The sequence below is a fragment of the Manduca sexta genome, chromosome 10 (genome assembly GCF_014839805.1).
Source record: "Manduca sexta isolate Smith_Timp_Sample1 chromosome 10, JHU_Msex_v1.0, whole genome shotgun sequence".
Classification (NCBI taxonomy): domain Eukaryota; kingdom Metazoa; phylum Arthropoda; class Insecta; order Lepidoptera; family Sphingidae; genus Manduca; species Manduca sexta.
Window position 1 is genome coordinate 10119373 of NC_051124.1, and position 25245 is coordinate 10144617.

The 25245-nt window shown below is 33.1% G+C and overlaps 2 protein-coding genes across 5 annotated transcripts in view; one reads left to right on the forward strand and one right to left on the reverse strand.

The window, feature by feature from the left end:
• LOC115441901 (mitochondrial carrier protein Rim2) overlaps positions 1–18450 on the reverse strand; it is a 37117-nt gene extending 18667 nt beyond the window's left edge. The window contains exons 1-3 of one of the 3 annotated variants that reach the window (XM_037437175.1): positions 18078–18450; positions 13494–13653; positions 2374–2441 (exon numbers count right to left, since the gene is read on the reverse strand). In XM_037437175.1, coding sequence (XP_037293072.1) covers positions 2374–2441; positions 13494–13653; positions 18078–18118 — 269 coding nt within the window. In that variant the 5' untranslated portion in view covers positions 18119–18450. Of the gene's footprint in view, positions 1–2373; positions 2532–13493; positions 13654–17816; positions 17963–18077 lie in introns of those variants that run through there. The other 2 variants (XM_037437174.1, XM_037437176.1) reach the window with 2 other exon arrangements.
• A 414-nt stretch (positions 18451–18864) lies between these two features.
• On the forward strand, positions 18865–25006 carry LOC115441900 (superoxide dismutase [Mn], mitochondrial). Of its 2 annotated transcripts, XM_030166823.2 has the most exons (5): positions 18865–19121; positions 19215–19393; positions 20978–21116; positions 23502–23656; positions 24723–25006. In XM_030166823.2, exons 1-5 carry the CDS (start codon positions 19090–19092, stop codon positions 24866–24868), a joined length of 651 nt encoding a protein of 216 aa, XP_030022683.1. In that variant the 5' UTR covers positions 18865–19089; the 3' UTR covers positions 24869–25006. The 2 variants fall into 2 exon arrangements, with proteins under 2 accessions (XP_030022683.1, XP_030022684.1); XM_030166824.1 differs by lacking the exon at positions 18865–19121 and having other exon boundaries at positions 19195–19393.
• Positions 25007–25245: the final 239 nt, after the last annotated feature.

The window sequence follows — 25245 nt, forward strand, 5'->3', positions numbered from 1 at the left end:
TTATTATGATCGTTTCATTACTAAATTAAACGCCTTGTTTTCCTTCGTAGAGGTAAACCAATACGTTTTCAAACGCTTTTAAATTATTTATAGTTTAACGTAAATTAGTCACCTCATTTGAATACACTGGAGTTTCTATTTGATAATGCCGTAGTGGGATTTAAAGTAGGGAAGTAAGAAGGTACAGGTACCGTGACCAGTCATCAAAATAAAAATACGAGTTTCAAATCGAAAGATAAGGGTAAAGCACCCTATCCTATCTCTAATTGCGTAGCAATAATTTTAAGCCGAAATAATCAGCGACTTGTTATAACCACTTTTTACTGCTCACTATCAAACTCGATAAGGAAAATCGGGATTGTCACGAGAGACGATCATGCGCGGATTTCATGACACACCCGTGGTGCAAAATGTTTACAAATTTACTTATCATTATCTTTTATAGACGTAAGCACTCCCTGGATAAAACTAAATTATTTTTAATTTACATAATATCTACCGTTGTTTTTTGTTCATTATCGTCGAAACAGAACAGAAAATATTCTTGACTGTTTGCTATTTCATCACTAAGCATTACTTCTCTACGTATCATGGAATCATAATTTGTATTTGAATAAGAAAGTACTTTTAGAGTAAATACCCGTTTCTTTACTTTACTATGACTTATATCTTGTATCTCTTATCTTATATCTTGTGCAGTATTTCATCATCTACCGCTAAATGAACATTCTTGCATTTTACTTAGTCTTAACGATCTATAATTCGGCTTATCCCTAATCGTTGATATCTCATCTCTAGTGACGATCACAGCCGACGTTCGTAACCGGTTAGTGGGTTGCCTTCAGCATGGTCGCTTTATTTTTAAGGGTTGAAAGTGCCTAATGTGCTCACCCAAATGTCCGGTCTGTATGTTCATGCCGACCCTTGCCAGGCTAACAAACGTGACGTTAAAAAAAATGCGACTACACTATTTTTAGGTATTTTAGTCCTTGAACCTATTTCAGTAATCATATTTTACTGACAAACGAGCTATTCGCAAAATTTTGATTGGGCGGTCTGAAAACATTGCAGACTTCATTCGTGTCAAAATTTCTCCCGTCAATTTAATTGATTTATCTTCGTACATTTTATTAGTTTAACACAAAGTTATTTTAGATGAATGAATTGTTGTTCCCAACATACGTGACACTTACGAGCGATGTACTAATAAATTAAATGACACCCCGGTTCGAAATACCTCGCACGGTAAGTGACTAATCAGATACAAGACCTACATCTGTCGAGCGTCTTGATACAAGTCTAAATACAGAACTCAATAATAAGCCAACGTACTTGGTGAACGACGACTTGGTATTGAGAGAAACATCCAGAAATTTGGGAGTGATTTGTCATTTCGAAATTTCGAATTCAATTGATTCGTTAGGAGGTTGAGAACTAAAAGCTAGGATTATTCGGATATGAAAATGGTAAATTACTATTATTAAGATCCAAGGGCGAGGAAGGATCTTGCAAAATGCTAATGTTACTTTCCTTATTACTAACTAGGAGTTTTAGATAAAATCCTTTTTTAAAGATATTTCTTTAAACTATTTTGCTTCTGTTGGACTCTGGTATGTATATTTCTATTCCTCGTAAGTAGGTGTTATTGTGCAGTTCTATGAATTCCAGCGTGTAGGCGGCGCATCTTGTGAAAGCTCGGTTAATGTAAATATTGTGGATCTACGTATTTATAAATATTCGATCGCTTTAAATCTTCGTGATCGTGAATAAATCGATTTTACAGCGGAGCGTGGCATCGATATCGTTGCTATTTATATTGAAATACAATAGGAATAATTAGCAGTAACCGAATATATATCATGATCACACGGCGCCAAAGTTTGCACATGTTGTGATCTAATATTTACTAGTTTATATATGGCAATATTTTATTGATATCTCATTGGGCTCGGACGAGTAATTGCGTGTCGTTAGTAAATAACTTAAATGTTCAATTTGGCGTAATACATTGAAGCACTTTTTTAATAGACATTTATTGTAATCTGTTTTGTTGTCCAAATAAATTTACAAACTGTACCGGAGTAAGACAATTTAAAAAAGCTGAGTATTTAACGAAGCCTGAACCCAAAACATCGTTAAGGGGTTGATTTACGGCATATTTCATCAATAGCTACTTTTGGACCCAACGCGAAAATGGAGCAGTTCGTTAACAAGTTTACAGATGATTTTGTTCATTGTTTTATCCTAGACAAGAAGGTAGGCTAAAGATCTTTAATTGATTTCGGTCATTAGTCGAAGTGTCAAACAAATTCAACAATCTCAAAATGTATTATTCATAGGAAACATTAATAAATAATAAAATATCAATCTTACCTGATGCACTGTATGAGACTCATTCTAGAGGCGGTCCTGGCGTGCCCTGCGCGTGCGCACTGCTGCACCTGGCAATTGTACGACATCAGCATACGATCTGCCTGCTTGCTGTATGCGAACATGGCGCCCATGGTACGCCTGTAGCCCCATTTTGCCTCCTGCGTACACTCCCAACATTACGGCATCCATCGCTTGTGTCAAGCAACGCGGGTTCGATTAGCGATCGTGTGCTGGATTGTTATCGAATTAATGGAAAAATCAATAAATATGCTTTAATTATGGACACTTTCGAAATGTATAAAATAGAGTTTATATTCCATAAAAAAAAAAAAACAAAATATAGAAGAGCTTAGTAAGTAGACTGCAACTTTCTTTTGAAACAAGCCAGCACGCGACCGCAGAAGCAACATAAAAAAATATATTAAAACATAATGAAACTAAAAACGGTTTACAAAGTTAGATAACACATTGGCTTAACTATCTAAATAACACTCTGTAATTATTTAGCACGATTCAACAAATATTTGAAATAATTTCACATCTACTCGAAACATTGTAAAATTTTACGTGGGTAGCCCTTTAACTAACTTATGTAATAATTTAGGAAAGAATACATACACAAAATTTTGAATAGAGTCGTATTACCAATATTATTGTAGTACTTGCATATATTTAAGGCTATCTATAGGTACTATTAAAAATTGGCAAGGGCAGCTGGAGCCAAAGGAAATTTTACAACTATAACCAACTACAGAGTTCGTGTACTAACAAGTTTTAACCCCTCCCCAGCGATATAAATGATGGGTTTATGTAAAAAGGTCGTGTCTACAACAAACATTTTATAAAACCAGATGTGCACCAGCTGCAAGGACCCCTGCGATCTTCACTTCACTTTACCATAGGTTTATACTATAATCAACGTTCTACGTCTATCGAGTCACAGCAAATATTGATTTTAGTATCGGCATAGCATAAACAAAATTAATACACAATTTTGATCAATATCATATAACAATATAATCAGCTATTTCGTCCACGCGGGCAAAGCCGTCTTTTTGCAATTACAGGCGTTCTAATAAAAGGCCATCTTTGGAAGCCGTATAGGTAAATAGGGGATTTTTTTTACGTATTTTTGATTTTTTATCTTTTAATTATACGATTATCAAAGCTGTCTTTCCATTAGAACGCCCGTAATTGCTAAAAGACGGGTATGCCTCACTAAACAGAATAGGGCATTCTTACTATGTTAGTATTGCGAACAGATTTTTGCCATCGCCAAAACGCGATTTCAGTGCAGCGATAGGTTGGAAATCGTAAGAACGCGATACAAACATAAACGAAGGCCACACTAGCAGATTGCCGATACTAAAACTATAGTATGCGCTGCGGCCCATATCTAAAGTCTAAACAATAACACATCCACGTTTGCTAAATGATGATAATGTAGAAGCAAACACGTAGAGCTTTACACAAGTGATGGAAACAATATTGAGCGTTAATTAGGGCTTAATGTTTCCATACTGGCAACGCAAAATACATATTGGACAGATAAGAAATATTACATTGGCTTATACCTTAACTTGGTGTATATTCAAATGCAGTCCTTTCATAGCCTGTGTTATATTACCTAACGTTCTGTATGAAATGAAATAATTTATTTGGACCTGTTGAATGTTATACATTATTTAGATTCCGTCAATATTAACTCTACCGCCAGTTTGTAAAGCAGTTGTCACCAGAGAAGAACGGGCAAGACACTCTGGTGTTGCTCTTTTCAAAATCAGTTAAAGGATTAAATTACAGTACATGATGCACAGAAAAGAGAAAAATTACAATTGTTTTTTTTTATTGCTGTTTCGAGCAGTTCATTTCATTCTACTTAGTCTGGCCATAAATACTGTTACACTTAATTATAAAAAAATATTACATTTGAATTTCGAATCTGTCATTTTTATACGATTGTTCATTGTGTTTTCTCATTTTGGCGCCAATACATTGTAAAATATTTTGCGATATTAAAATGGTGTGGGGTGATAAAGAGAACCGAATCGCTGTGATAGCATTACACAAAGTAGGTATGGAGCCAAATGCAATTTTTAAAACTCTCCATACACTTGGTATTAGTAAAATGTTTGTGTACCGGGCTATTAATAGGTACAATGAGACCTCCTCTGTTTGTGACAGAAAAAGATCTGGCCGTCCACGTAGTGTTCGTACGAAAAAGGTGGTCAAAGCAGTAAGGGAAAGAATTCGAAGAAATCCTGTCCGAAAGCAAAAGATTTTATCTCGGGAAATGAAGATAGCACCTAGAACCATGTCGCGTATTTTAAAAGATGACTTAGGACTTGCAGCCTATAAGAGACGCACTGGCCATTTCTTAACTGATAATTTAAAGAAGAATAGGGTGGTAAAATCGAAACAACTACTGAAGCGGTACGCAAAGGGAGGTCACAGAAAAATTTTGTTTACGGATGAGAAAATTTTTACAATTGAGCAACATTTTAACAAACAAAATGACCGTATTTATGCTCAAAGCTCTAAGGAAGCTTCCCAATTAGTCGACAGAGTGCAACGTGGACATTATCCGACTTCAGTGATGGTTTGGTGGGGTGTTAGCTATGAAGGAGTGACTGAGCCATATTTTTGTGAAAAAGGTATCAAAACATCGGCACAAGTGTATCAAGATACCATTCTTGAGAAGGTAGTTAAGCCCCTTAACATCACCATGTTCAATAACCAAGTATGGTCCTTCCAGCAAGACTCGGCGCCGGGTCATAAAGCTCGGTCCACGCAGTCTTGGTTGGAATCGAACGTTTCGGACTTCATCAGAGCTGAAGACTGGCCGTCGTCTAGTCCCGATCTTAATCCGCTGGATTATGATTTGTGGTCAGTTTTAGAGAGTACAGCTTGCTCTAAACGCCATGATAATTTGGAGTCCCTAAAACAATCTATACGATTGGCAGTGAAGAATTTTCCCATGGAAAGAGTGCGTGCTTCTATTGATAACTGGCCTCATCGTTTAAAGGACTGTATTGCAGCCAATGGAGACCACTTCGAATAAGCTTTTTATATTTTTAATTGTTTTATATTTATGTATTAAACTGACACACTGTAAAAGTAATAAATGTTATTTGCAGTTAACAATTTTCTTTTTTCTTTATTACAATATTTATGGCAAGACTAGGTATATTTGTATATAACAATCAACAATAATGTCCATCACCTTTAATGATGTTTGTGACGGAGTTTTTCCACATGATACTTATATAGAAACAATACTATAATATAAGCATCGTAATGTTACCTACTTATACTTTCCGTCTGGTCGAGGTAGGTTAAGTTCTTTATACATCGCCTGTAGTTATATAAATGCAATAAATATTTGACGATTCGCGTAGGCTAGCCATGTTTCGTACAAGGTACGACAGATCATTACTAAATAAAACTGGAAAACATATAAAATTTTACGTGCAAGTAAACAATCTTGGATAGTTCATTATTCAGCTTTTACTTTGTAAGCCTGGACATCTTAGTATATCGAAATAATATACAACTCATAAACGTTGGTAACCTTGGCTATATTGTTTCTAGATGCATCTTTAAAGTCAATACTTCTTTAATTAAATTAATCGTGTTTCAGAGTTAGCAATATGAGCACCAACCCGACAGAAGCCCTTAGTAAGGAAAGACCAAGGCGTAAAACAATAAAAAACAAACAAATCCAACATTTGCAATGCAGTTAAGACTCCCGTATTTAATGCAATATAATCTTTAATCATAATGCAACAAGGTATGTATAATCTAGTCCACAAATAGCGTGTTTGTGTGACTAAAGGATGAAGCACACAGTAATTGTGAGAGACGTGATTGCTCACGCTATCTGTCTACCTTCAGTCATAGTAACTGCGGAAAATAACCATCCAATCAATAAAGAAGCTTGACAACATAATGAAATCTCCCATGAAATTGATTCATTCTGATAACGGCCTGTCCTAGTCTGTGTGACGCAGTTGTGGCAAAATTGCTCAAAATGTATGGCTTGATAACAAGTGCTTTGATTATGACGTTGATTGTTTTTGAATGGGATTGTGCGAGTCAATTGCGCTTTCGTCAGATCAAGAAGTTACATTTTCAATTGAAACAATAGTAGATGTTACTATTATACCTAGTAACCGTGTCGATCCAAAAACCTTGTAAGAAGTATATTGAATTCTAGGCAATCTAAATGAAATAATGAAATTTTGTGAGAGATGATAATACTTATTAACATTGTTTCTATAATGAAACAAGCTACGAAAAAAGTATTAATAAGGAAGATTAATAAATAGACGACCATCTCTCCACAGATCGCATCTTATCTACGAACAGTTGCGACACACGTGGGATTGTCAATAAGAGAGATTTCTCCAAAGTACATAATTATTCAAGGCTTACTGTTGAATAAAAATGACATAAAGTAAAGAAATAATTAGAAGAACATCTATCATCAGCCTACATCTACTGACGAACACATTAATAGTATTAACCACGACTATAAACCACATGATTAGCGGTATATCATCCAAGTTATTATCCTTCAATAAATTACACTTTACGCTTTAATTTGTGAGTTAATTAAGCATATCTTTGATAAACTTAGAACTCATCAATATATATTAACACCTCTCCCGACAGAATCATCTGCATCGTAGGAAGCTTGAACACACAATACGTATTTAATTCCAAGATCTATCACCATCTATACTTAGGTATGTTTATCTCGTCGTGTTTCAATCTAACACCATCTACATATTATACTTAGGTATGCATGTATAGCTCGTCTAGTTTCAGTTAGCATACTTTCTCTGACCTAATTGCTAAAGAATCTATATTTAACAATAGTTCGACTTGCAAAATTAGAGCGGAATGTTTGTCGAACTTAGATCCCAACGAAAAATTGCGGATAACTCAAGTATGTAAATCTTTTTTAAACCTGTTTGAGCAACCAATACGCTACACATTGAACAATGGAGCCTGTGAACTGTACAGTGAAAGTTACTTGAACATAACTAGTGTATTCAATAAACAAGTAGTCGTAACAAGAAAGTGAGAAATGGTTATAATAATAGTGCAAGGGTTTTTATTATTCAATGTGTTGGGAACAGAAAATAATTACCTACAATTAATATACCAAGTAAGTTACTTTAGGCCAGACGTGAAATTGATTAAACAAATTATACCTAATATAGTCCTTATTTGTACACAAATCTATATTTATACGTTCGGTTTGGAATAGTAATAACTAAATACTGTTTTTAGTAATTCGCCCATCGCAAAACGTTATGAAGTGGGCGAAAGAGTAATGACTGTCTTGCAGTGTAGCGACTAGTCACGGACCGTAATCCGAGTTTTCGTATACGTATATATGGCAAAAACTTAGCAATGAAGTACCCAACGCGGTACCCTCCCAACACTATGGTGTCTTCAGTTCACATAAAACAATGCACATGTCTGAGAATATATTTACATACTGGATATTCGTGTTAGGTAACAAATTATGCTTAAAAAATAATAAACTAGTTTTTAAAGTTATTGAAAATATGTATAATAACTGTAAATTAACGAACACATGCAATAGATGAGATTTTTTAAATGAGAATCATTTTACACGAAGATAGTTGTTACTACTAGATAGAGAAAGAATGTTTGGGAGCAGCAGGCTGGAAAAGATATCAAAAGTGATTGAGGTACAGAAATGGGTTTGTCAGTACGAATCATGGACTCTCCTTAATATCAATACATCTCTTAGATATGTGAGATGTGGAACAGGATATTCACGGATGATTAATCCATGATGTGAAATGTGGATAATCTGATAAACGACGAGCCTCTTCACGCTGTATCTCACTTATATGATAAAGATCAAAACAAGATCTGCGCAATATTGAATAAAATAAGTTAGATGGAATACTATGTAGTAGGCCACACAATTCTAAATTTAGTTTGCCTTAGAATGAGATAGGATCAAAAAGATATCAGGCGAACGCAAAGCACTAAAACCAAATTATATAATAGAGACAAAAATATTCATGTTAGATCGATATTAACACTCGAGCTCAAGTAGAAGTCACATTTTGACATACATTATGCAGATATCTCAGCACTCCAAAAACAAGACCATCACACGAAAGTGTTCTGCGTGCATTGTGCATACATGTTGCATAACATATTGCCGTTATTCAATAACCATGCACTCTTGATATAGAACGGCCTTGCAGCTCCTTTAGCGTCAATATCTAAACGACATTGCACAAGGTCATTTAATCTTCGCTCGCACTTACGCAATATATAACATGCTATATATTTGTTATTTAATTTACCATTTGACAAGACATTCTACGCATTGTCGACTATTAGTCTGTTGTATATTACAGTAGGAACTAGGATCTTGTAACAAGGTCTAACAGCGTTAAGTTAATCTTCTAACTTTACTGTGATTATTATTTCTTATTTAAATTCAGGAATTCGGAAGTTGCTTTGTATATTTAATTGTTGCCGTTTGGACACCTTGTAGCTATAAAATTTGGCATAAGCTTCGTTCGTGATTTAACTTGAGCATAAAACGACACAAAAGTAGCGTAACATGATTTTTTTTAAATAAAATAATGTTTTTTGAAGATAATTCGAGCTGTACTTAATAGACGGTAAAATTTACAGGATAGGTAAAAAAGTCCCGATAAAAAATAATAACGAAGAAAATCGCAATATCCCGATTCAGACTTTTTCTTTGCTCTAATTGCTCCAAAAGAATATTTTTCGAACATGTGGAATGTGGTGATAATCGTGGACCACACATCAAAAATATATTGGAGATACCGAAAAGGTGATATAAATCTATAAGGATTAAAATCATCTGATGTTATAGATCATGAATTAATAAAGAGTTTAAAATTAGATTGTGATTTGAGTTGATTTATCTGACGCGGAGATCGAAGTCAAAACATCACGAAAGTTCAAACAGTTCACTTTTCATGATTTTTAAAGTCAATATAAAGTCAAATCAAGTGTAAAAATATAACTGTCTTGAACGATAGCTAACATCACGATATGATCTAAAATGGAAAATATGGAAATTTTATTCCAAAGAATAACAATTTTATTAGCATAAAGATGTAAGAATCAAGAGATAACGGTATCTTCGTTCAAACATTAGACATATCGTTGAAGAGAACACTTCTGAAGTATTCGAAACAGGACCATCCTACTGGCTCAGAATTGTTCTACACCCAGGGAAATTAAAATAAACACAAATATTTGTCACTTGCTCATGCGGCGCCTAAAACAGATCACTATGGAGATCTTGGCTCAACATCGATCATATGTCTCTAAAACGTCCCAAGTACAATAGTAAAATTGTATGTTCATAACAAAAAGTGATTTTTCTTGGCTTACAAGTAGGCATTTGGACAGACGCCAATGCCGGGTCACCAGCTAAATAATTTCTCTTTGATTTGTGGCGAGATATAAATATATAAAGCATGGTTCGTATTTACATGTTTACTTGACGAGAGATGAATGACAGACGTCTGGGCTTTAATAGTGATAATGTTCTGCCAGACGGATTCGTATCTCGCTTGTTCGACTTGATATTTTTCGACAGTAGTTCATAAGACAAAATAAATTGACATTTTCGACGAGTATTTAAAAAACATATCATAGAAAATAATTTATTAAGCAATTTAGATTGCAGCAATTTAGACTTGCATTTACCATATAAACAATCATGGCAAGCTGATTTCTGCAAACGTTGAAGCTTGCAGTACTTGCGGCAAGTTATGTGTACTTAAAGAACTATTGAAATATTGTTGCTAGGATATATTCGCATCTTGAACTTACTTGCTTGAACAATTAGGCGTTATATTAATTGGACTGTATATAACATAAAGTTTCTAGTAGAAAAGACACAAAGATCGTGAGACTTTTTAAGTAATACTACAATAGATCATTTAAATTATACGTTTAAACTGTTTTCTATACAGCAAACAATAAAATATATCGAAAATAGTACCGAGTATTTACAAAAAAACTATTTAAGTCTACTCAAACATCTACTTGGTCTACCTCGACAAGATACATGCGACATAGTTTCATTAGCCTGCAGCGGGCAACCTTACTTAGGTCGTCGGCCCGATCGGTTAAGGGAAGTCCCACACCCACCGGTGAAGTCTAATAATTTAAAACTTGTTTACTTACAAGTAAAAATGCAAGAATCTGTCCCAACTAACAACACACGACCCCCAACAGTCGAGATACGAGGTTTCAAGTCATTAGAGCCAAAGTGTATCGAAATATAACATGACGATTAGATAATATACGTCTGATTTTTACGCCTTGGAATATGTAAATAACAAATCAGGATCCCGAACGAGTTTCTGTTGCTAGTTCCGATAAAAATCAAGAACAATTTTCAACTGTTTATTATGCAACGTTTTGTTTACTTTGTCGACATAATACTCTTTTTTATAACCGTTTAACCGAGAACACTGCAATATGTAACTAGAATTACTAAAATAGATTTGTTGGTATCAAAATCAATAAAACAGAGCTTGCATAGCAGTTGGCATGGCTGGGTTTCAAGTTGCATGTAAGTGGTATTTTTGAATAAATAAGCTATGGTAGCTAGCTTAGTACAAATTTCTTTTTAATATTAGTAAGAAAACTGGCGATAATTAATACATACAAAATATGTACACAGAACTATTATGAATTTGTTTTCCTTACTTGAAAGATCGTTCGAAGTCCGGGCATCGCCTGAGCAAGATTTATTTGATAGCATATTTTTAAAATTTGGAACTCAACTGGGCATTATTTTATGTCCGTCTTCATTCTAAATATAAGTTAAATTAATTTATAAGTTTCAGGTGGTATTTTGTACCCATGAGTTAGACAAAATATGTAAATTAGCTTTCATAAATAAAACTATCGCATCCCTTTGCAGATATAAAGTGATATGCGAATCATTGGGTCTGTAACCCAGTGGCGAAGGGTGACATTTTCGAAAAGGGCAACATGTAGGTACTAAAAATATGCATAAATGTGATTTGAAAATTGTTACAATGATAATTAGATTTTACATAAGTTACAAAAGGGAAGCCGGTAGGAATCGGGATATATCGACCCTTCGCCACTGCTGTAACCTTCGCGATCCAACCGAAACTCGTTCGTTATCGCCAACTGAGTCAAACCACCACTCTCCCGTCAATTATAATCTATGCAAACCTTGACTTTGAAATTTATTAAGTATTTAACTATTTCAGTTTTTACTGCGCCATCGTGTTTGTTTACAAAATGTCTGCTGGCTCAACGTATAGACTACTTTGTAGTCCAATCAATATCAGTAACGGTAAGTTGCAACATTATTTCCTGCCCGGCTCTGAATAAACCATTATCAGAACTGCGATAATGAACGTAACAAGTAAATAACGCTAAATTTTCTACCAATTAAAATCTATAAATAGACTGGTAAACATGCTCAAGTGTACGTTGTGCGTACATTTTATTATCTTGTTGTCTAAATTCTGACAAGCGATATGTTGTTCAATACCTACTTTTTAAGGACATGTGCTATCAGGATAAAACCTTAACGAGATTGTTTAAATTCTGACAAGCGAGATGTTCTTCAATACCTACTTGTTAAGGGCATGTGCTAAACGAGATAAAACCTTAACGAGTTTGATTGAATTCTGACAAGCGAGATGTTCTTCAATACCTACTTGTTAAGGGCATGTGCTATCGGGATAAAACCTTAACGAGATTGTATAAATTCTGACAAGCGAGATGTTCTTCAATACCTACTTTTTAAGGGCATGTGCTATCAGGATAAAACCTTAACGGGTTTGTTGAAATTCTGACAAGCGAGATGTTCTTCAAAACCTACTTGTTAAGGGCATGTGCTAAACGAGATAAAACCTTAACGAGTTTGATTGAATTCTGACAAGCGAGATGTTCTTCAATACCTACTTGTTAAAGTCATGTGCTATTAAGAAACAACCGTAACGAGTTTCAACTGCTATATAAGAATGTATATTTCGTGTTATTATATAATTTTGCAAATTCATTTGTAATATTTGTATCAGTTGTAAAATAGCTATGGCCAAAACAAATACATAACACTATTTTTTGCATGAAGCTGAAGGCACCATAAATACTTATTTAAGTACAAATTCGAAACCTTGGGTTTCAGTTGTAATAATCTAAATGATATTCTAATTTTATAACTATTCCATACGATATTATTCACTTAAACCTTAATTGCTCCCTTAAGCAATAGAATTTTAGACCAATAAATCTATTGAACTTTAATATTTATTTGAAACTACAAACGAATTCAATCAAATCGATAACCGATAATGTAATCAGACGCATTTTTGTATCGCATAACGCGTTAGATACGGTATCGAGTTAAGTTTACAACTCATAATCAATCGACAGTAGGTATTGTACATAACGAGTTATCTACAAACATAAAGAATCCAATCGCCGATAAAGTAAACATTGGGGGCAACTCTTATGTATGGATTGCTCAGTAAAAATTACAAGCTTTTTACTATGTGAGAAGTAGGGAATCCAATTTTGTTTTTCTCGTATTCGCGAGACTGGTTTCCTGGTCTCGCGAGATCAGCGTTTAGTCTAAAATTTCGCGAGATTGCATTCCCTAGTGAGAAGTTATTTTGAATTGAGATGTAGCAATAAAATTACAGCTTTTATTTTCAAAAGTATGATTAGAAAGAATATGGCCTTAAGTACAAAACTGATCTAATTCGCCAAATTCATCCAAGGTTAAATCCATTCAAGTAAGTAAAAATAGGGAAAACAACAAACAATGATAAAAACATTATATAACCTAATACCCGTCTACACTACGTCGGTAAAGTTTAAACTATATGTCCGTGTGAAGTAAACACAGAATGCTTTGAAAACACTATATTTACACAAACAGAAAAATGACCATACAATAAAATGCTTTATGAGCATTTAATTGCATAACGCCTGGAACTAGACGGAAAAAATACTTTACGATCTGTCCATTAAAATATATTAATTCTAAGTTGTATACTAAACTTCTTAATCGTTATATTTACCTGATGTTTAGGTATTTTAGAACAGATCTTCTTCGCATTAGAAGCACTGTCGGAGGGCGGCGGCTGTGATGGCGGCACACCGACCCCCTTGGACGACTGTAGTCTAGTCTTAACAACTTCCAGTGGACATGTCACTACGGCGCCCGCTGTGCCCGCCACACTGGAAAGGAACAACCAAATCTTGAGATCCAGCTTTGTTTCGCTCTCAAGTCATCAGCGATTTAAGATTAACCGCTTAGAATGACGGAATCTATCTACTATCTGCTCAGTTTTCTGGATTTAATCAGCAAAACTATTATAATATGCACAGATGACAAAACTCCCGTATCTTTGCACGGAGTTTCACTTGGAAACCAGCGGCGATTGGCATTGGTAACAGGCGACTAATATAACAAAATTCGCCACTTTGTTTGACAGAACTGGATTTACAGTCAGGTTCTCTTGGTGATTTAGGTACGGACTCAGCACAAATAATAAATAACACGAATATTACAGAATTATCATAAATAAGATACGCAGTGGCGGCGTGACCTGTTTATTGCAAAATCAACACACTTACATCCAGCAATAAAGGAATTCAATTAGATTTTTTTGGAAAACGAAAATTTTTCGTGCTCCCCCTCCGGGTCGGATACCATTGAAAATACGGATTGCCTACACCCTCCGACTATTTTTTTCAAAACTAGATGCGACATCTAAAGAACTTAATAGTCCAAATGCAATGAAATGGTTAGTTAATCATTATGACAAGCATTGCCAGCGGACTGGAAAATGCCAGTTAATGATGTAAATTACACCCATGCTATAGCTATAAGTATGTGGCCAATTTAGACAGATTTATTAACATGCATTAACAGATCTAATGGGCTTTAAATTTGCGCACAATTTGGTCGTGCGGAAGTGATTTGCGTCCGAATGTAAACAAATAGAGGAGACGTTTGGAGAATTCAAATTCCTTTGCCTTTTTCGAAAACATGGCACATTTCATGTATCTATGAAATGAGCTTCCAATTGTAAAGTGCAAAAATCTAATTTTTTTACTGTTTTATGAGTCGGATATAATACATAGTACATAATAGAAGTCATTTTTTAAAAGAATGTATGATAAAAAATATTATTGTTCTGATTTTCGTTACGCATTGCTGAGCAATGCGAATAAGCGGTAAGATCCGTTCGATCAGCATTTTGTGGGGTTTTTATCAAATAAAAAAAGAACGGTGATTTATAAGCAACGCATGCGTTACGCATTTGCTTGCATCCATAATTACAGACCTCATGCGGTCCGAAGAACATGTTTAGGACAAAGAATAAGACAAATATATTTTTCCTATCGGAATAAAGTAAATGATAAGAGCAGTATCGATAAAAGTATTCCCTCTTACGCACCTATTACCAATCTATTAAAAAAAATATATTTTCTAAAACCGAAGAGTTTTAAAAGTCCCAAATTCGACGTTTAGTTCCATATCCATTCAAATACACTTGAGGGAGGGAGCGAGTGACGTATCAAATACCGGAACCTCGCCTCCCTCTGCCACATATATGAGCACACGCAAGTCCCTTACATTATTTGTTATGTCATAATTAATAATTGTTTATAAAATAAAAATAAGATTTTTTGTAAACTCATTAATAAAAAATAAAAAATACATTTGAGATTGTTATATGATCTGCGTGCGTCCCTCGTTCAATCTACTTATCTCTATAAGGAAAATTTATTCAAATATGTTCATAGTAGCATGTTATGTGCATATATTTGTAGTTAATATATGAGTATATTGAACATATACTTATAAAACATGAGAAAATGGCCTTTGATAGACCTTAATGTTTTTTTTTAAATGGTCTTTTATTAGTATTCTAAGGCATATTTAGCGTAAACTTAAAAAACCATGGAGGGTATTAATCTAAGACGTCGTTTAAATTATGGCTCTATCTGACGATTTAAAAACAGCAGGCCTAATTGAAAATTCAAAATTTACATTTAAAGGCTTGAAGACTTCAAATTAACACACCAAGACTAAAAATATATAATTAAATTAATAATAATTACAGCAATATAAAGAGGTGATGTTAATATGTTGATGAGGAATGAAATCAGGTCATTAAAAGAAATCACTTGAACTGTTGTAAAAGATCCTAAAAATTCTTTCAACCAAAAAGCTATTTGTCCTTGAGCAAGAGAATTGATACATATATTCATTTGATTGTTAATTGGAAAAATAGAATTTTCAGGCCGAACAGAGACCTAGTCATTAATATTAAAAACTTCAATAATATTATTGAGCTTGACAATTATAAAACCTGAAATTAGTATAACGGTTGTTTTTTTTCTCATACAAACTAACAAACCATTTAACAACTATGAGCAGAAGTATGAACTTCAGATGAAGATCTCTGACGACACAAACCTACCTTGAATAGCCCACTCTATTAGTATAACATTTACATTTTTTTTTTTAAATTTATATTTTTTATAATATCCAAAAAAACAAGTGTATAGAAAATAATGAAGTGAAATTTGTAAACATTTACTTTAGCACAAGGTTATGCAGTGTATTATTGAAGTGAGTGGACATTTAAATGGCAATATTTTTTAATTTTCTTTGAAACTTAATATGTTTTTGAATTTAATAGTTTATGAATTCTTGTAAATGCATTCACAAGGAAGTAAAGGGCAGCTTTGTATGCATTTTGGCATTGATTCATTTAATGATTATAAAATTATATGAATTAAAGTATTTTATAAAAATGATTTATGGAATTGATTGGTTATTATAAACTTTGTTATTTACAAATTAATCTATAGTAATATGCATACTTTTATCCAATGAATAAATTGTATATTTTTTGCAGTTATAATGAAAAAATAATTTTATTATTTCTATTAGTATTCTTTGGTTTTAAACTTTGCCTCGAATATTACAGTTTAAATTTTGGATTACTATATTTAATGTAATTAATCACAACTGATATGTTTGATCATTTTTATTAAAATTGTGTATTAATCCATATGTATAAATGTAAAAAAATACATTTCCTTGAAAGTTATTCACCAGGTTATATGTAAAAGTAAATTTCTGGTGGCCAGTAGAAATAAAAATGTTGAGAACCTTTTTTTAATTCCAGTGGTTTCTTGGTTTATTCGAAAATTGCTGAAACACAATACTTTGTAATATTTATATACATACATAAACCTATATTTAAATATAATAAGTGAAAAGTATAAGAATCAAGAAACCACCATGTAATTAGAATCACACAATATCTAATACAACAATCTATGATTTTAAGTTTTGATTAATAATTTACCTATAATGATAATCACAATTGACCTTAATTAATAGATATTTTTAGCACAAGCAAGAAAATTTATAGAATATTTATTTTTAATATATGGAGAAGTGTTCAAACATCTAATATGATTTACATCAAAAAGTAAATCTAGATTTATTATGTCAATAATTCTATCTGTATCTATAAATTAGAAAATAAACCAAAATATGGATATTTTATATATAACATACATAAATGAATCTGTTAAGTAATTTGAAAAAAGAATATAATATAAAAACAACACCAACCAACTGTTTAATTTATTCTATGTTATTTAGTATAATCTAAATCTAATTGTAACAAAATAAGGTACTTATTGTTTACATTTAGTTTATTTCCTTCTTTTAATATAGATAGTATAAATAACTAATCCTTAACTATTTAATTCAGAAGACTATTGATGATGATATATTATTATAAAAAGAAATATTAATAAAAACGTCATTTATTTTCAATTTTAATATGAGACACAAGTTACTTAAACATTATAAATATATTTTTACATTTGTATTTTTTACTGTTTATAAGGATTAAATTAAATAAATCATGTTCCGAAATTAAAAGATATGTCATTGATAACTATAGTAATTTATTTCTAATTATATTTCATTACAATTAGCTGACTGTTATTTCATCATGATCATTTTATTAATATTGTGAAATAATGTCAATACTTGATATTGATTTTCTAATTCTGATTGATATTGAAAAGAAAATTTTTCAATCCAATAATGGGGATTGGATGTGTAGAAATTAGTATATTATAAGGTGTTAAAACATCACTATTTGTTGTGTAATATTTTCATAACTCCCATAATGCTTATTGCTTAGATTTATAAGTAGTTGATCTAAGTCTTATTGCTAGCACAAGGCACGATATGTGAACTACGCATGTAATTCTGGTACCTTTTCTGTTATATTATCGCCAATGTGATCATTTTACAATAAGTATAACTTATTAAACGTGAGTTTAAATGTAAAACATACCCAAAGTAAACAATTGCGACTGTAAAATCAGAAGTCAGTATTTTGTGCAAAACTAAGTTACACCTCTAAATTCAAAAGTATTTTATTGCAATGGTACTATTTTTTAAAAGAAGTGTGTCATGCGTAGGCAGAATACCCGCGCTAGTAAACACAGCTCTGTCACACGTGCCAAACCGTAGGCAACAAGAATTCTGATCTGATAACGTGATGATAACGATAAAATAAACTCTAAAGTTGACCTCTCGCGAGATCGACACTCACCCTCCCGCCACAAGGTGAATTGCTGTATCCCTTTGAGACATTTTAGCGCCACAAGTAAAATTACATGACTGCAAATTGCGACTGTCTATAAATAAACAAAATGCAACACCACTTATTATAGCAACGTACACATACGATTCAAAACACTGATAGATTACAGCAAAGAAAGTTATTTAGATTAATGGTTTATTGAAACTGAACTATAATGATCTTTTTGTGAAAATTTTTCGTATTTTTCTTGTAATATTATAACAAAATCGGCGAAAAACTTCGGAGCACCACAACCGTGCACATTCGTCGTCGTAACAATTTACGCACACAAGTCGTGATCAACATCGAAACACGACTCAACTACGCACACTAGTAAAATTATCAACGACGTACGTGACGTCTCGGCGGTCGGCATCAGCAACTTGACCCTGATTGGCGGGCCGGAGGAATTTCGCGGGGGACGAGGTAAAGACAAGACAGAAGACGTCTTGCGTACCAAGTTAGAGTGGGAAAAAATATTTTGTTTTTTATGGCACAATGTGTCACTGTCAATATTGTTGTTGTGTACTTGTCAAAAATCTTCCGAAAAATATTACGGAAAAATATTACATCATCTGAACATATAAATTGTTTCTTTTTTTATGTAAATGTTTAATAAAAATCTTATTTGGTTGTATTGTTATTATCTGTGTGTTTAATACATGACTAATATATGATTTTAAATTTAATGAATAATAAATTTATTACTATATTATATTGCTTCACAGTCATTATCTACGTACTAAAAATATTTTGTTACATGTAGACAATGAATATTTCATAATAATTAACACAATTTGGAATATCCTTCGTAAACGCACACAATTCAACGTCAGCTGATTTGACAATTGACATTTGAACATTTGTGAAAAAAGATTTGTTGCATAATTTCACGTTATTGATAATTTGCCATCGATCGGTCTGAATCCGCCGGCCGGTGTCCTACAATTATTGTGCTAGCATACCTCAACCGCTAACCACGATGTTCGGTACACGCAGGATTGGATCCGTAATGTATGTAAACCTTTACCATGATCATAGTTTATGTAGTATGCTAATTAATAATTACTTTGTCGCATTACCGTGGATGTTTTCTTGGTCTTTAAGTCGTACTGTGGGGGCGTCTCGGCAGAAGCACACACTACCCGAGCTGCCTTATGAGTACAGCGCTTTGGAGCCGGTTATCAACCGGGAGATCATGAGCTTGCACCACAGCAAGCATCACGCAACTTACGTCAACAACCTCAATGCGGCTGAAGAGAAGCTGGCGCAGGCACAGTCCAAAGGTTGTATGTTATGTATACTACGGTTTATGTAATATTTTAACCAAGTAAATATTTCAATTAATGTCATCTAATAGTAGTAAAGGAAATCACACGAATATTAAATAATTATTATTCTCCAAATATATTTAAACAAAATGTGCAGTATCTCAATATCTTAAATTAAAAAAAAAAACATTGAAAATATAGTTTATCATTTATTTTCAATGATTGATGGAACCCATAATTTTTTTTTTCTAATTAAATAAATGCAAAAATTTAATATACTGTTTATCAGGATCTGTTATTGCAAAACTATGCAATAATTCATGAAAAGTAGGAAATTATAAATGGTATATACCTTGGCAGCAGCAGATACGAACACAGTATTGGGCCTGCTGAGTGCCATTAAGTTCAATGGTGGTGGACATGTCAACCACTCCATACTTTGGTTAAACCTGTCACCATCCAAGACTGAACCTTCTCAACCATTTAAAGATGCTGTTGCACAGTAATTTATTTTGTGTTTCTTTTTTATTGCTGTTAATGTAGTTATTTGTAGAAAAAAACAGTCACGATTTAATATCTTGTAGAGAATAAGCTATAAAAATTAAACTATTTTATGGAATTTATTGCAGTTTTTATATTTCAATTTTCTCTTGAAGTTTCAAAGACTTCTTAGCCTTCATGGTTACGGGGAGGAGGGTGGACAGACACTGACAGTGTGAAGAGAAAATTAAAATATAAAAGCTGTGATAAAATCTAAAAAATAAATTTATTTTAATGTCTAACATTCACATAAACATAAGAAATCATTGTAGAATGAGATATGTAAAATTTGTATCAAGTATTTTACTGTGCAGTGTAAATAAAAATAGCAGATACTTGTATTAAGAATTCTCAATGGTAAACAGTAAAATTTTCAAAAGGGATACAAAATCTTAACCTATGTTCATGTTTTGTTGATTGTAGCACTTATATCACAAGTATGCAAAGATAAGTTAGTAGGAATTGTATTATTGATATCGTTCACCAGTGATGTTCCTATAATTATGTACTTGAGAGCATCATAAAATTATTTACACACACCTTTATAACATGTTATTTTGTTTGTCATTCTGATTTATTGTGTAATTGCTGATTATAAAGTTAATGCAATTATATAGGGTATTTACAAAGACTGATTACACAGGGCAAAAAAATAAACCATTCAAGATATCACAATTTACATTGCAGTGGGATGTTTAACTTGAATCTATTCGCAATACATTCTATGTACATATATAGGATTTCGCTTATTTGTATATTTTACGTAAAGGGTAACAGCAAAATTTTTAAATCATTAAATATTGTGTAAAATACAAACTATTTTCCATGAGTAATACACCTGGTATAATGTTGAGATTGCATAAAATATCAGGCAGGTTACTTAAAACAAAGAAATGTGAATATACTATTAATACTTAGTATTTTTGTATAATTATGTACACACATACTATAATTATTAATCAATATGCATTGTATATCGAACAATTTATGTCACATAATTTATATCGTACAATACATTTATGTGAAATTAAATTATAACATTCTGTGCATATTCCTCAGGTGACATTGACACAATAATCAATTTGGCACCAGCTCTTAAATTCAACGGAGGTGGTCACATCAACCACACCATCTTTTGGCAGAACCTCTCGCCCAATGGCGGTAAACCATCAGACGCACTCACCAAAGCTGTTGAGAAGTAACTATGAAATTGTATTTTGCATGTCCAATAGTCCATACTAACTGGATCATTTTGTAATATCTCTTTGGTGATTTGTCTTGGTGCTTAATTTGTTAATTTCGTGAGCTAGTTGTTTTGTCCTGGATGGGATAATTATTTTTAATTTATTTTTAAAATAATATATCACTTATGAAAAAAATTATGGAAATTGCATTCATTGCATTACAGGGTTTGGTCAATAATTGTGAATAATATACAGTAACATCTACTTATTTTTATCGATACTGCATTAAGCTTACGTAAACATCATATGTATTGTTTTCACCACACTATACTCAATAGGGGATACTCAAGAAATGTTTTAATTGGACGCAACTTTAGATGGAAAATCAAAGGTTTCTTCATTATGACGTAGCCCAAAAATTCATGAAAGGTTTAATTCATACTAGCTTTTGCTCGCGGCTCCGCCCGCGTTATAAAGTTTTTCAGGCTAAAGTTTTCCATTATAAAAGTAGTAGTTTCCCGGGAGCCTATGTTCTTCCCAGAGTTTCAAACTGTCTCCATACCAAATTTTATCTTAATACGTTGGGTAGTTTTTGAGTTTAAGACGTTCAGGCAAACGGATGCAGCGGGGGACTTTTGTTTTATAATATATTTTTTTAGAACTTTTTAAGAGGAATAATCCCGACATACATCATTGTTGCATAACTTTAACTGTTTACGCAGCGCACGCAACGGAAGCTCTCAAAACTAATAAATTGTCCCCGTATTTGTAACATGTTTCATTACTGCTCCGTTCCTATTGGGTATAGCGTGATGATATATAGCCTATAGCAATCCACAAATAAAGGGCTATCCAACGCAAAAAGAATTTTTCAGTTTGGACCGATAGTTCCTAAGATTAGTAAACAAATATAATGAGAAAGCTTCGAACTGCTAAGCTATCGGGAGTTACACGTGTCATTGTGAGTCAACCATAAAAGATAGACATATGCTGTCGTGGGATATTTTTTACATAATTTTAAGGAGAACATTTCCGTCATACATGATTTCTATGTAGCTTTAACCATTAAGGTTGCACACGCGACGGAAGCTTAAAAATGGAGTAACTTCTCCCGTTTTCCCAACATTTCCCTTCACTGCTCTGCTCCTATTAATTGTAGCGTGATGAAAAGTATACTATAACCAGCACAGGAGTATGAAAAATAATTGTACCAAGTTTCGTTAAAATCCGTCGAGTAGTTTTTGTTTCTATAACGGTTATACAGACAGACAGACAGACAGACAGACAGACAGACAAAAATTTTACTAATTGCATTTTTGGAATCAGTATCGATCCCTAATCACCCCCTGATAGTTATTTTTGAAATATATTTCATGTACAGAATTGACCTCTCTACAGATTTATTATAAGTATAGATTAGTCATATCATTTGTCTTATTTTTGTTGCAAGACTATTTATAATCTCAATCCATGCAATATTTTCAATAAAGCTATCATTATGTTTGTTTATGTTTAAACACATAAGTTCACCTTTGCCATCATATCACCTGGATCCATTGACGTCAATGACACTAGATAATGGTTTTTTATTTGTTGACTATTGATAACTCCCTCATTGTAGTTCTTTCTATAATGTATACTGTCTAGACTTATATTACGTATTCTTATGTGTAGTTATAATATGTCATGATAAAATTGTTATTGTAACTGTAATTATTAAGATTGTAAGTAAGTAAAAGTGGTAATGGAAAATAATTATTAGAGAATAGTTTAGCTTTGAATTATCAAATATATATTCAGATACTTAATTTTTTTTGAACTTGGAATATATGTAGAGATTGAATAGCAGGCCATATTCTGCCTATCCCTATGGGATGCAAATGTGGTATTTTGCTCATTTAATGAAAGTGTTGCTATTTAATGCAACATTTTAAGTTGTTCACACTTTAAGTTAAATGCCTAGAAACTGACTTCGATGTTGGTCATATTATTAAAAGCATCTCCAGTAAATGTGAAGGCTTTGAAGAAATAAATGTCACAAAGGAGTGTGAACAGGTAATTTTTTTTTATAGAAATCGTTGGAAAAGTTAATAAAAGGTTACAGCTAAAATAATGTTATTTTTTGTATGCTGTTCATCAATGATGATAGCATTGTTTTATAATATCGGTTTTGAATATATTCGTTAACTGAATTATACACTGTTCCACAATTTACATTGTTTTAAAGTATTTTGTTTTTAACAACATTGATCATTTTATGTTTGTAATCGTATTCTTATTTGTTTTTTTTTTGTGTTGCATAAACTTTATTGTTTTCTTGCCATGTTAAAAAAGATTAACCAAGCACGATAAAAATAATTTTCATAATCTACATTTACATGCAATTTATGTATTTCCAGAGACTTCGGTTCATGGGAGAACATGAAGAATCAGCTGGCGAACTCGTCAGTCGCCGTGCAGGGCTCCGGCTGGGGCTGGCTCGGCTACAACAAGCAGATGAAGAAGCTCCAGATCGCTACTTGCCAGAACCAGGACCCTCTACAGGCTACCACTGGTAACTATCTATACTGGTAACTGTCTATAAATAAATAAACAATGATTTTCAAAAAGCATAGACAAACCATACACTATCAAATCATATGAAAAAATGGTTTTGCATGCATGCATACACATTCTTGCATTGACATGACGTGTGAAAGAGGTGATGTATTTCTACCACTATGAACAAAAAAAGAAATTTAGAATTTGTCATGTATGTGAAGAGTATAAAACTGTCCAAAAGGGACAATTTCGATTCTAGCTTAAATAGACTAAAATAATTCGAGCTAATTCCATCGGTATAGATAATAATATAAATTTCTTATATGAAATATTCTAGGGGTTAAAAATGTGTTGCGTAGTTAACAGTTAGCTTCCGTTGGATTTATTTTTCAAAAGGAACCTGAAACCTTACTACGCTGAGTTTCATAATGGGCTTTGCTACAGCTACCATTTGCTATTAGTTTGACTCTCAACTAGCGTGCTATTGTGGGTAACAAAAAAATATGGTTCTTAATCATGATGAGACGGTACATATCTAAAATTGGTTCAGAGTACGTATAAGTTGCATAATATTATGAATAACTAATGGTTGCCAATAAAACGACCTGATAGCACGGCGCCGTGCTGACTGTGTGGTGTTTATTGTCGTTGGGTGTACTAATGCCGCATAATGTGTTGCTCTCCCACCTTGCTACTCACATTCCAGGATGTGACTAGCTCTCGCTTCTCTAAAATTTTTATTATTGGGAAAGAGGAGTAAAGCGGTTGAGCACTGTAGCATTACCGACTCTACCTGCAACATAACTATGCTATACACATAAGGTACCACGGCTTAATAACAGCCTTTTGATTTTATAGTAGTGGTGTAAAAATTGTTTGGCTCGGTTTTTATGACTAAAGTTTTGGGACGTTATCCCCCGCTATATGGACCTCGAAGACTTTCAAGAAATTATTTTGAAATGGTAGCGCAAAGCGCTGATGCAAAAAACATGATATCAATATATTAATCTTAGTCTGAGTTATTTTGGTAAAAAATTATTTTAAGTCACAGTGGTGAAAGTGGATTTTTTTTTCTCTAGGCTTGGTGCCCCTCTTCGGTATCGACGTATGGGAGCACGCGTACTACCTGCAATACAAAAACGTGAGGGCAGACTACGTCAAGGCAATCTTTGATGTTGCCAACTGGAACGATGTCTCAGCAAGATTCGAAAAAGCACTGAAATAAACAGAAACATGTAGGAAATCTCAGCATTTGGTAAAACCTGTGTAGAATTAAACGCTTTAAAAGTTTTTCACAAGGTGATCCTTTCGATTTAGATTATGTAATGCTACATTAAGTTTAAAAAACTTTGTTTTTACCTAAGCCTGTGTTTTATTTATGCCTTATTATTCTCTATTATCCTTGCAGTGCTGGTTAATCACGCATAATCGTAAATGTAAAAGGTTCAGATCATATCTCCTAATGTCATTGATCTGTTACGGCTGCGTAAATGATAATTCATGGAACGCATTGTCACAGAGTTATGACCGTATCTGGGTATTCAAGCAATTTTATAAAAAGGATCGATTTTATCTAAATTTAGGTTGGTCTTGACAGGGCGT

Excerpts from the sequence above, each read along its gene's own strand:
- LOC115441900 (XM_030166823.2), top strand. The coding sequence starts at position 19,090 with ATGTTCGGTACACGCAGGATTGGATCCGTAAT. Across the intron at positions 19,122-19,214 it reads CGCAGGATTGGATCCGTAAT|TCGTACTGTGGGGGCGTCTC; the intron begins GTATGTAAACCT and ends TTGGTCTTTAAG. Across the intron at positions 23,657-24,722 it reads CCCTCTACAGGCTACCACTG|GCTTGGTGCCCCTCTTCGGT; the intron begins GTAACTATCTAT and ends TTTTTTCTCTAG.